Raw genomic sequence first — 13,306 nt, 5'->3', positions numbered from 1 at the left:
CTCCATTTTGACCGGAGAGCCATGACAGCCAAAGTTAAACATCCTACACAATACAATGCTTAACAAGCTGGCAAACAAAATATATCGAATAACATATTATATGCATATATCCCCACCACACATACAAACATACATACATACATAAACATACACATACATCAAAACACCACATGCATACATGTATACATACATACACACACACATACATACATCCGTACATACACAGACGTTGATACATACAAAGATACATACACAAACATTCATATACATCCATCGATACATACACACACACACACATATACATACATCAGCATTTAATTAATGTCCATATTTCAGAGGCGCCTAAATATACTTGAGCTAAAAATTGTTCAGGAGCGATATATCCTCTTCATTTGTCAGTCATTTCGTTTATTTAAACTTTCAACGTGTGTGTGTTTGTGTATATGTGAGTGTGTTCGGACTTGTGTATATGTTTCTTTGTATGCATTTTTGTATGTGTGAGTGTGAATGTATCTAATCTATGTGTTGGAGTTTTAGTTGGTTCTTTTTTTTGTACAGATGTCGTCATGAATTTTTTCTCTTGCGATGGTTGTATGGTGCAACTGAATGAGGTGGCTTAATGTTAGAAATGTGATATCGTGTATGAATGTATGTATGTGTGTATGTTGTTGTTGTTGTTCATTTATGCATTTGTGTGTGTGTGTGTGTGTGTGTGTGTGCGTGCATATGTCTATTTATATCTCCATTTGAATCCGTAGTAAAGCGACAGCGTGTGAAAAAATGATACACGACTACGATGACGATGTTGATGACGACTAAGAAGATGGCGGGACGATGACGATGATAATATGGATAATAATGATGATGGAGAAAATGTTGCTGCTGTTTTTGTTGTTGATGATGATGATGATGATGATGATGATGTTGATGATGTTGATGATGATGACCACCCACGCAACTTTTCACGTACACACACGGTACATAAATATTTACATATGTGTGTACATTACACTTAGATAAATTTAATTATATATATAATGCATGTATATGTATGTATATATATATATATATATATATATATATATATCCATATAAATTGACACGTGCATGTATAAGTATGCATGTCTGAACATTAAATGGAAAAGTTGCACTAGAAAAATGAATGAATGAGTGAATGAATTAGAGTTGAACGAATGAAGGAATGAAGAAACAAAGAATGAATGAATGAAGGAACAAGTGAATGAAGGAATGGAACACTTAAGATTACATATTTTGTCTGATTGACGGGCCAAATGATGTTGTTTGATTGCACTTGCTGACTTTTTAATGAATTTCTTCTTGTTTCATGTCTCATATATTTATTTGTTGTAAATTCTGTCTGTTGTAATAATAAATTAATTATATACATGCTAGCAGTAATATTTCTGACCAACGTAACTGTTCTCAACAATATTTCTATTGTTATTTTTGTGGTTTAAGTTATATTCATTCAAATTCTGATATATCATATGTATCGGTTTTTTAAAAACATTAAAAAATTTTTTTTATAATGTAAAATGTTAATTTAATAAATAATTTTGTTTTTTTAATTATTAGTAATAATAAATAACAGTTTATTCAATGTGTAAATGCAATTTTAATATACATAACTTCAATAGAAAATTTACAAACAAAAACAAAGATTAAAAAGTTTGAAGTTATATTGTTGTTTTGTCTTTGCTGTTTAACTCTTTTTCCTTTTGAACAATAATACGAAGGTTTGTGGCGTCAAAATGGCAATTATAATCTTTTAAAATCGTAAAAGTGTCACGTTTTGTTTTTAGTTTTTTTTTAAATTTATATTTTAAAATGAAGTTTTATTGCCTGCTAATTATGGATTTCATTATTTTCAATATTAAAATCAACTTTTGTACTAACCGCTTATATTTTGTTGCAGAGATGGGAAAGGGAAATAATATAATTCCCAATGGGCATTTCCACAAAGATTGGAAGAAACACGTGAGGACATGGTTTAACCAGCCGGCTAGGAAGTTTCGCCGCTGGACGAAACGTAATGATAAAGCAAAAAAGATTGCTCCCAGGCCTGTCGCTGGTTTGTTGAGACCCGTAGTTCGCTGCCCTACCTTCAAATATAACTCCAGAATTAGAGCTGGACGAGGATTCACTATTGAAGAGTTGAAAGTTCATGATCTTTTATTGATTTTTTTTATTTTAACCATTAGAAATGTATGTGGCGTAAGGTAAGTATTTGAAGTACTGAACATTAGGTAACTGATAAATTAATTTAAAATTAGAATAGCAAGATTGAGTTGTTTTATTTATATATATATATATATAAAAATAATATTTCTTGATCTTCATAACAACAGGCAGCTGGTTTCAACAAAAAATATGCCAAAACCATTGGCATTGCAGTTGATTTCAGACGCCGCAACAAGTCAGTTGAAGGTTTTCAAGTGAATGTTCAGAGATTGAAGGAGTACAAGGCCAACTTGATCCTCTTCCCCAAGAAATTGAACAAACCTCAGAAGGGAGATGCTACCGTTAGTTAATTTTATTGCTCCCAATCGTCAATCACTCATTTTCATGACTTAAAATTTGTGTTTCAACTTAAAATCTTTTTCAATAATTTTTCTTTTAAATCAAAGCACGTTTTCTATTGTTTTTATGTCTGTCGTACCCTATCAATTTTAAACTCTACACTGAATACATTATTCAGGAGGAAGAGATGAAGTTGGCCACACAATACAAAGGCAAACAAGTCCTACCAATTAAAGCATCAGTTGTTAAGGAGAAGGCAAGGGCAATCACCCCAGAGGAGAAAAAATACTCTGCTTTTGTTGCCCTTCGTCAAGCTCGTGCTCATGCCAGGTTGGCTGGAAAGAGGGCCAAGAAACAAAAAGATGCTGAAACCGATGGGGGTGGCGATAAGTAAATGATAGTGATGTTGAAGTCATTTGTGAAATGTCATTCACTTAAAAACAGTTTGTTTGTTCCATGTACGTGTGTGAAGATAATAAAATTCTGTTGAATTACATTAACTGGTTTTGTTCCATCTTCAATTTTTAGCAGTTTTAATGTATTTCCAGTTGAATGGAACAATGAAAACACAATTTATTTCATTACAGTTTTTTAACTACAAAATAATTTTTTCTAGAATGTGAAATAATTTAATTACTAAGACAAATAAGGTTACAAACACAATGATGAAAAACAGCAAGGAATGATAAGCAATGTACTATTTTCATTAATTCACATCACTAATTCATATTAGACTGGAGAATTTAATTCTTCAAATGTACTTAAAGTATATGTACAACAATGGCTTAATTTTAAGGAGTTGCAAACGCCCTACGAATCTGAACATTTGAAATGCAATTTAACAATTGTGTAACAGAATTCCACAACTGCGTCTGACAAAACGAGAAATATGTAGTAGCGTTTAAATGGACCAATTATAGATAGAGAATATAAGAAATTATTTAGATACCCGATGCATCATTTGCACAGCTTTTGTCGATTTCATGTTAAAATTTTGAATTTTCTAATAAAATTATCCGGAGGTATCGTTAACCAGCGTCTTTAATGATCAATCAAGCAAGTTAGTGTTGTTCAAACTTTGTTAATCTAATATTACATTTTTCAGCGACCAACCCAATAAATCATTCATCAAACCAGGCAACACTTAACTATATGTTTATTTAATCAGCCAGATTAATATGCTGACGGATCAAATATTCAATCAATCAAACCGACCAGTCAGATCAACAAATCAATCTCTCTTGAGACGTTGTGTGGTCATTCGATAGATGACACTATCTCTGCCGGGGTCCATGTGCCAGATGGACCACGATATCCAGGTCAGTGTAATGACGAATGCGATCATGAACCAGAGAACTATGTTGAAGATAACTGGGTACATGTATGTGTACTTCGGTGCTCTGTTGAATTTCGACTGGAAATAAGAAATCGTCATGTTAAACATTGATAAAAATATTATAGTAAAGTTTTTTAATTTATCGTTCAGTGCCAGTGTAGTAAATGAATGATTGAATGCAGTGGTAAATGAATGAATGGCTGGAATTGAATAAAAAAAATTAACACCTCAGTATCAATAGTTGCGTTGGCTTCTTGCAAATGTCTACTTATCATCAATTTAGTTCCAAGATCTGGATTCATTGTCACTACGGCTACGACCACATTGCCAGAGAAGAGACTAATTAATTCATCCCTTGCCTAGAAATTAACACGAAAACGTTTCTACTTGTGTTCTTAAATTTTGAAGTTGTAAATGCTTTTGATTGATTTTTGAATTATTTTAAAGTGATATTTACGACTATCACGAGTTTAATCATCAGATACTATAAATGAAAATTTTAAAAGTTATGAAATTACAAGTAGCGACCTCACTGAAAACGTCATTCAGCAGATTGATGGCATCATCGTAAGCAGGTTTGTCCTCCAATGCTTTCAGAGTTGAAATTTTGAAGTGAAAAAAACTAGGACTGTCACTCTTCAAAACACTTTTGTTATCTTTGATCTATTGTTTTTTTTTCACAAAGCTTTATTTGATAATTTATAAATTATGCTAAAAATCTTTAAAATATTTTAGAATATTGCTATGATTTAAAAAAAATTCACTTCCACCTTCTTAATTGTTTCACTAATCACAAACATCTCTGCAATAAATGCCAAATCAACATCAGATGTAAAGACCAGTGACCCAGTTTTGTGCTGCTTCATCCAATCAGATTTCTCCAGGTCACTTTGAATGCTGTCAATTGTCCTGGAGTTTACAAGCTCAGAGTAGCTTGATCTTGTATCAAATAACTGTATTTGAAAAAATCAGAATTTATTCGTATTGGTTATGTAAATTAAGGTTTAAAGTTGAGAAAAGGAGTGAAACTAAATAAGTGACAACAAATAACCTGATTATCCATTGAACTGTCAATAGTAAGAGGTTTAACTCTCCAATCTATCTTCTCCAACTTATTGTTAACAACTTGCATGCTCAGGTCACCAGAGTCCTGAGACAAATTTTTTTAAATTTACGAAAAAATAAATGAATATTTGAATAAAATACAAATAAATCTATTAAAAACGTTAATCCTAGTTGAAGTATTATTACTACTACAATTACTTTTTCATTACTTACTTGTTGTAGGTCAAAATTGTTGATGTTGTTTTTAATAGGAATGTCTTTTTTAGTAGAATCAATTGCAAACATCACCACAGCTTTTGGCCTCTTGAATATGTTGCCTGCTAGCAGACCATCCCATTTCATTGGCTAGGAAATACAAATTTATAATCAAAAAATAGATCCTAATATAAAAGAAATAAATATAAATACATATTAAATATTTATAAAAAAATGTAAATAAATAACCAACATTTAGTTAGTTTAGTTAGTAAAAAAAATCAAACATTTCAGCAACTTACAATATCACTTGACAATCCAAAGAGAGACAAGACAGTTGCAGGAATCTCTGATGATTGCAATTTGTTAGTTGGAGTCACAAAATGAACACTGTCTGGATGGTGCATGACTGAGAACTGGTTGCATTGTGCAAGCAATATCAGGGAAGTTAGGACTGGTTGTGATTAATTGAAATAAAGTTTAAACTAGTAGTTAATAAATTTAGTTACCTAGCAAATAAGTAGTATAATGTTACTTAATGATGATGATATAATCCAATGCAATTTTTGGTGTTTAAAAAATATATAATGGATTTATTCAAAGTTTTTTGTGAGTATGTTAAAAACTAAAAAGCTTCCAAAATCAAATTCTGGATCAGCAGACAGAAGTAAGGTAAAAATTTGCCTGCATGACAACATTGAATGTGAACTTAACTTATGGTTCAATATAATTTAATATTCATATCAATGGGTACAAATTCTTTGGCTTTTCATGATCAACCATAAAATTTTATTTTATTTTTTTAGTAAGCAACCCCACAAAAAACCATCACCTGGGGGAGTGTAAGTCAGTAAGCGAAAATATTAAAAAAGTCATACAAAAACATTTAAAATAAACAAACATAACGTCTAACTTTTGATCAGAACAAGAAACAAGAATCTGATTTCCATTTTGCTGAAAACTTTCGTACAACAGATCGCCTTTTAAATCATTTAAATTATAATAAAATAAGATTAAATATTAATTTAGCATAAACAGAATAATTATTATTAATTTTATAGCGCTGTTCTTGGTATATTGATTTAACTGTATCCTATTCAATATTTCAAATGAACTATCATTTGATTCAAACTGAAAACAATCAATTCTCAATAAGCAACTTCTTAAAATGATCTGTTTTAAAATGATCTGTTTTGTGGAAGTTTTTACTCTCCACTAAATTAACAAACCTGCACTGCTAGTCGAATCCAGATATAACCAGATTAGCTGGTGTTAATGTTGTAACATTTTCATGAATATTTACGCTGATTAACTTTTCATTTCACAAAAATTATGATTAAACAACTTTAAATAGAAGAATTTATTGAAAATAGCAAGGTGCAAGGTAATTTTTAAAGCCACAAATATATATAAATATATATACTTATGTAGTGGTCGTAATGCAATGCATGTAATAAATGGCATATATAAATCAAATTAATTGCAATATTTCTGCTTCGTAAAAATGAATTAGTTATATTCAAGAATATAAAACGAATAGGTCACACATTAACACACAGAGATACAAATACATACATACAAACACACACAACTTACATGTTACATAGAATTGGTTTCAAATTAAACAGAAAAAACCGATAAATTAATTAAATAATGATTTTAAAACATTTTAATTCAATTCACGATAACACTGCATACACACACACACACACACACACACACAAACACACGTCAAGGTGCAAAGAAGCCAATACAACACATATACATTCAGGAATTAACTAAAAAAGAACATTTAAATATCTCTATCTATAAACGAAAAAGCTGAACAATATCTGTAAAAAAATGAACTATATAGAATTTTCTAACTATAAATTAAACTGAGAGTAAGATGGAAAAAAAGTCTGACTAGAAAAGAAAGCACATTATGATGGATTAGAGTCGCTTACGGACAACGCATTTAAGTAGCTAGCACTTACATTTAATCTAAATTAATTTTCAAATTTGAAATGATAGAAATAATTATATATACAACCAAAATAATAAAACATTATTATTATTTATTTATTTATTAAATTAAATAAGATATAACAAAGATATAGATGTGTACTGTACATTTCATGACGAACAATGGAGAAAAGGATACCATCATGATTGCCCTCGTTCGGTCAGATAGAAGAATAACACCAATAAACAAAAGATAATAATAATGATAATAATGAAGCACACATACATATACATACATACAAAATAAAATCTTACAGTTTTATACAAGTTATATTAAAAGCCATTAATATGGAAGCATCTAAGCTAGCAATTTATTTATAAAATAAATAAACAATGATTACGGTCATTTTATATATATATATATATATATATATATATGACGACGATATATATATATATATTGGAATAAGACATATATACATATATATATAACATTTATCGAAGATATATTTTTTGTGTAATAAATATTTAATTTAAGAAATATGTAGATAGATATGCAATCAAATAAATAAATCTGATAATTTGGATCAAATTTATAAAAATTTGCATAAAAATGATGAAAAATCGTGTTTAAATTAATTGGCATAAATGAATAAAGAGAGAAATATACGATTCAAAAAACGTATCAAATATCGTGAAATAAATAAACGCTCTTGGAAAACAATCATGTTGGCAATAAGGTTAAGTAGGAGGAACAATGACGACGATAACCAAGATGACGAAGATGATGACGAAGATGATTATAAAGATTTTGTTACAAATTAAAAGAAAAGTAAACACAGTATTTTCAAGCTGGAGAATTCAATAAATTTAACTGAGACAACGATGACAGACACATTGTATGATAACACATGAAGGTAATAAGAATAATTTTATTAATAATAAATTATAATAATAATTATTATAATTATTGTGCATCGTAACAATAATCCTCATCTTCATCCCCACGAAAGCAGCCGACCTCATAGCCAATAACAGTTGCGTGATCCAGCTTTCCTGGTGACTGAGCCAGTTTGCAGGTGATCTGAAAATCCCGATTCTGTTTTTCTTCTGGTTTCAGTTTCTTTTTCTTCCCATACAGATCCGGGTTTTCCAGAACCTTTTTGTGCATAGATAACATCATCATCATAATCATTGTTATCGTGATCATTGTTAAAGTTAGTAGAAAAACAAACAAAAGCAAAAAACCATAGAAAAACAAAATCAGTCTTTACTTTTCTCTTGGCATCAGTCAGTTTGAGGACATGTTGTAGCAATGCACCACAGAGCTCTTGTGCAGAACACGGGCATTCGGTGAATAATTCAAATTCGTGTAAAACTCTCTCCATCTCTTTTATTGCATATCTATGTCTTTCGAAAGGCAGCATGATTGGCTTGCCATCCTCCAGTCCTAATTTGGGCTCCACCATTTCTACATCCTCAATTAGGGAATTTTGAATGTTTGTGAAGTTGGTCGGTTTTGAGAGATTTTCAGCTCTTTGAGTTGTGCTCGAGTCATGATCAGCTGGCTGCAGTGTTGTTGGCTCCTTTAAAGTTTTGTCATCATCGTTTTCGTCATCGACGTTGGTGACGTCATTAGCGTCAGTTGTGCTTTTTGTCATCATCAGGTCGGTAGGCGACTGTGTTGTGGAGGATTTCTTGGCTACTGCTATCTGAAATGTGTGTTTAAGAGTTGAAATTAGAAAAGAAGCAAGCCATCCGAGCGACAACAACCAACAACAATATCAACCCACCTTAGTGACCACGGGATCAAAATTATCAGTGATGCCATCCGTGGCGAGGAAGACAACATCCCCAGCCTCCACGCACGTCATCGAGCACGTCAAATTGTTCAACTCGGGCTGGCCGTCAACCGAAACAGGCCCCAAGGCTCCACCAGCATCGCGAATATCCCTCTCGCACGTGACGTCATGCGAACCTGTCGTAACCTCACGGACACCATGCCGACGACTAAACACAAAAGCTAAGCTGTCTCCAACGTTAACGACGCATGCCATAAATTTTTTAGGCGCTGATGCTGGTGGTGTCGTTGCGAGCATTTGTAGTGGTAGATTGGTTGCCAAGGAAGGTGGTGATGATAATGATGGAGATGGAATTTGTGGTAATGATGATGATGGCGAGGACAATCCCGATAACGATGTTGCTATTAAATCAGGCAGTAATTTCTCATCCTCACTATTAGGCGACGGTGATGATGATGATTCTGGAGATGCGAGAATTTTTGGAGATGGGGGTGTTAATGGCGATTGTGAAGCTGGTAGCAAATGTGAAGGTTGTATGCGTTGAAGAGTTGGTTGTTGGATGGGGCAGACGAAACAAACGCATAACGTTGTGAGCCCACCTTGGTGTTTGATTATCATCTGGTGGGCCTCTTCCAACGACTTCAATAACAAATCAAATACATCCTGTGTGTGAATTGGAAAACATTTTAAATATTTTATTTCGCTAATTAAAAGTATCTACAGAATGACCAAAATGGTGAATTTGAAATGTTTTATTGTAAGGAAATGAAATTCAAACGACACACAAACAGACTTCCCCTTACCTTAGTATTTTCAAACGATGCTTTCATTCTCACGTTATCACCATCCCACTGCTCAGTCACATCATTTATAATTTCATTTTCATTATTTTCACCTCTGCCACTTTCATCTAAATCTGAATTAACTTTTACCCCAAAAATCTGTTCGTTAATATACTTCATGGCTCCATAAACAGCACACCTGGCAGCAATTTTGGATTTCTCTCCCCAGTTGACACCATCGGCAACTATCATTATTGATCCATTTTTTCGGGCGCATAATCCAAAGGCATCCGCTATAGGATCACCTTAGAAAGAATAAGCATGTGAGAAAATTGCATCAATAATTTTTAAAAAATACTTTTGTTACTGCAATGACTGCTGTAATAAATTAATAATTAATGAAAGAAATAATAATTAACCAGATATTTTGCCATTGATTGGGTGTTGGTCGTACAAAGACATTGAAATCCCATATGCCTTCCTGTTCTTCACTGTCCATTTGGTGCAACCTGCTGGCAAGCCTTTGGGTTTGGTGTGATCTTTATAAAAATAAGAATGGTTTAATAGTAAAAATTTAAAAAAAACTTTAAAGTTTAAATTTATATATTAAAAAATAGAATTTTTTTGAATAAATTAATTTATAAAATAAAAAACAAATAAATTATTATATACTTTGCGGAGATTCTAGTTTGTGCACGAAATCCAGTCCACAGTCTGGTCCGGTGTATGATGCAAATACATTGCCTGACAGAGGTTCCAGTTTAAAATTAGGTAGTTGATTAGGATCTTTACTGAACCAAACGTCCGTGGATGTAGTTTCATTTTTCCACCTTAAAATTAAATGTTATTGATAAATAAAATCAAATATTTGAGTAAAAAATTATATCAATATTACTTTTTTGAATAATTTGGAGTCATAATTTTTACTATTTAAATTAACTTTTATAAATGTTTTGGTTTGTAATTAAATGTTGAAGCGTCACATTGGTGAACAAATTAGTCCGATAAATACCACTTGAAGAGGATTGATACTCCAAAAGAGCTCTTCAGAGTTCTGACAAATCGAATTTAAGCAAATTATCAACAAATCTATCTAAAACTTATTTACAGACTTAAGACAATAATCTTTTCTTTCAAATTCTAGCAATTTAAATCTTAAACAATTGTTAAATATGGCTAAATTAAGTTTAACTATATTATCATTTGCTCTACTTTCGATATTAGTAAAAGACAGGTTTGTTTTATTGTGTTTTCAATTTATTTTATCAATAAAATGTTGATTTTCAAGGCTCTACTTATTCAAACGATTGGAAAACACTGTGTTTGAACCAGAGGTCCCGGTGACTCGCTGTGCAACTATTTGTAATTATACCTATACGTGTACATATTATAAGAAATTGATTTCTAATGGATTAATTCAAACAAATAATTAAAAAAAATTCACAAATAACAACGACAGTTATCAGCAGGTTGAGAAATCTGAGCTAAGAACCAATGTAACTCTACCAAATGCCGACAAATTCTTACATTTGTACGGTCTGCCAGTTGGTCAAGGAGATACGTACATTGTCCAGTGTCCTAACCTTATTGGTGGCAAGTTAACTGTTGTTGATATGGGGTCCAGTGAATCAAAAGATGAGAGTTTTTGGGACGAAATTGAAGTAGGAAGGTTTTTGAATGGGAGTTTTCATCTGGTTGAGAATATCGTACTGACGCACAATCATGATGACCATCATAAGTTGGTTTTGTTTATGTATCAATTTGATACTTACTGGCACATAACTTTAACGATTTTACCTGATAAATTTTGTGTATAAGTACATTTTGAAAAATACCAAAAAATATGAGCATCGTTACTTTTTTCTCTTAGCATGATACCGAAAGTCTTCAACAGTCACGAGAAAATAAAGAAGATAAGAAACATATACATAACGTGCAACGAAACCAACCTACCTTCGCCAATAAAATCTTGGCTGCAAAAATTCACACTCGACTCAAAGGTAAGAACATTCAAGAATGGCAGCAGGTGTGGCCCCAATGGTAAAGCATGCGGCTTCATCGACGTATGTTCAAATCCTGCTAGGACAACTAAAAATATTAATGCTAGAGTCCTGGCGGCGAACTGGGGCCAACAATGTGGCAAAAATAATGTTAACAGTAACAACAATAATAATAACCTTGTTAATAAGAAGAAAAACAGTAATAATAATGATAGGGCCCAGTTGAATAAAAACACAGACGTGATGGTTATCTCGCTGGCGTTCAACAAGGTGAAAACTCTGATGATCGGCGATTTCGAAGATTTCACACCGTCTGAAAATGAGGTAGTGTTGTTAATTCAGTCTAGCAATGAGTAATGCTGAAGAGTTCAGAACAATACATACGATAATTACAACCCAACAATTTAACAGGAAGGTCCTTATTTTGATTTGGTAAACTACTACAAGACAGACCTCCTAACTTCCGTCTATCAACTGGCTCATCATGGAGCCGAAAACCTGGCTAATAAGAAAATAATCCGCCAGGCCACTAAACCGACTGCCTTGTACGTGAGTTCAAATCCTTACTACTCATATTTTCACCCGCGTTGTAACATCATTGACGCCTTTCTGAAAGAGGTGAAATCTGTCTGTAAGCCGCAGAGCAAGTTAGGGGATAAGTTTTATTGTGGGGCCCATCCGTTAGATAAACCTGAAAATAGAGATGTGCGGATTAGCAGAGGATTCGTTGGGACTGATTACAAATTGCAGAAGGTATTGCTATGAATGAATTGTTTTCAATCATTGCTGCTACAAAATTGCATCCTATTAATTAAATGCAAGTTACATCGAATCAATCATCCAACGGCAGAATTACGTCTGCGGAGAGCAAAATGGAACACTGAGGAATGTAACAAACAACGAATATGCAATCTACTCGACGGTTCCAGACGAGATGACTTTGAATATCGTCGAGTATATTACCGACGGTTTAGACTGGGGATTCGTTAATAACTTTGTACCGAGATTTTAAACGGTTCTTACTTGAATAAAATGCACTTCAAGAATATTTCTAAAATAAACTTTTTATTCACGCATAAAAACTATTCACTATAAATTTCAATTTAGAATTTAGATCGATTTAAAAAATTTCATTCGTCTAATTTAAATTTATATGCAGAGGTCAGAAAAAACAAATTTATTATTATTATTAATATTATTATTACCACTACTACAGCAGCAAGAACAACGATAATTATTATTATTATTGTTGTTGTTGTTGTTGTTGTTACTAACAAAATAATGGTTAAATGCAAAAACTTAACCGGGGAATACCCATACAAAATAAAATAAAATCACATTTACAGAAGCAATAGGGTAAAATAAAACAATATGTAGTAGACCTAGTATAAAAAAGTATATATGTATACTTGTGTGCGCGTGTGTGTGCGTGTATAACCCACTAACAATATGTCTGTATATATGTTTGAAAGATTGAATGATCATTTGAAAGTTAACAAAATAACAAAATCCTCCCAGCTATTGTTTTTCCAACAATCAATCTACCATTCATTCATTCAATCCATCATTCATTCGTTCGTTCGTTCGTTCACCCATTCATTCATTCAATTAATCAACACGAAATTTTTCCTTCACACTTTA

At 32.2% G+C, this 13,306-nt stretch overlaps 4 protein-coding genes across 4 annotated transcripts; 2 read left to right on the top strand and 2 right to left on the bottom strand.

Annotated features, from left to right (window-relative positions):
• Positions 1-1,934: 1,934 nt before the first annotated feature.
• Positions 1,935-3,037, top strand: HELRODRAFT_105042 (hypothetical protein). Its single transcript, XM_009014963.1, has 3 exons — positions 1,935-2,181; positions 2,370-2,543; positions 2,720-3,037. Exons 1-3 carry the CDS (start codon positions 1,939-1,941, stop codon positions 2,933-2,935), a joined length of 633 nt encoding a protein of 210 aa, XP_009013211.1. The 5' UTR covers positions 1,935-1,938; the 3' UTR covers positions 2,936-3,037.
• A 735-nt stretch (positions 3,038-3,772) lies between these two features.
• HELRODRAFT_184035 (hypothetical protein) lies at positions 3,773-6,087 on the bottom strand (the record flags this gene model as incomplete). Its single annotated transcript, XM_009014962.1, has 8 exons — positions 3,773-3,955; positions 4,105-4,236; positions 4,406-4,540; positions 4,648-4,830; positions 4,929-5,027; positions 5,156-5,287; positions 5,440-5,591; positions 6,051-6,087. The coding sequence occupies 8 exons, from the start codon at positions 6,085-6,087 to the stop codon at positions 3,773-3,775; spliced, it is 1,053 nt and encodes a 350-aa protein (XP_009013210.1).
• A 1,569-nt stretch (positions 6,088-7,656) lies between these two features.
• On the bottom strand, positions 7,657-10,487 carry HELRODRAFT_195063 (hypothetical protein; the record flags this gene model as incomplete). Its single annotated transcript, XM_009014961.1, has 7 exons — positions 7,657-8,240; positions 8,356-8,793; positions 8,875-9,546; positions 9,687-9,970; positions 10,085-10,204; positions 10,338-10,409; positions 10,463-10,487. 7 exons carry the CDS (start codon positions 10,485-10,487, stop codon positions 8,049-8,051), a joined length of 1,803 nt encoding a protein of 600 aa, XP_009013209.1. The 3' UTR covers positions 7,657-8,048.
• A 350-nt stretch (positions 10,488-10,837) lies between these two features.
• HELRODRAFT_184033 (hypothetical protein) lies at positions 10,838-12,677 on the top strand (the record flags this gene model as incomplete). The annotated part of the gene is made up of 5 exons (XM_009014960.1): positions 10,838-10,899; positions 11,125-11,334; positions 11,536-11,989; positions 12,077-12,418; positions 12,516-12,677. 5 exons carry the CDS (start codon positions 10,838-10,840, stop codon positions 12,675-12,677), a joined length of 1,230 nt encoding a protein of 409 aa, XP_009013208.1.
• Positions 12,678-13,306: the final 629 nt, after the last annotated feature.

This window comes from Helobdella robusta (assembly GCF_000326865.2).
Source record: "Helobdella robusta unplaced genomic scaffold HELROscaffold_148, whole genome shotgun sequence".
NCBI classification, from domain to species: domain Eukaryota; kingdom Metazoa; phylum Annelida; class Clitellata; order Rhynchobdellida; family Glossiphoniidae; genus Helobdella; species Helobdella robusta.
This window is presented reverse-complemented; position numbering and strand designations above follow the sequence as displayed.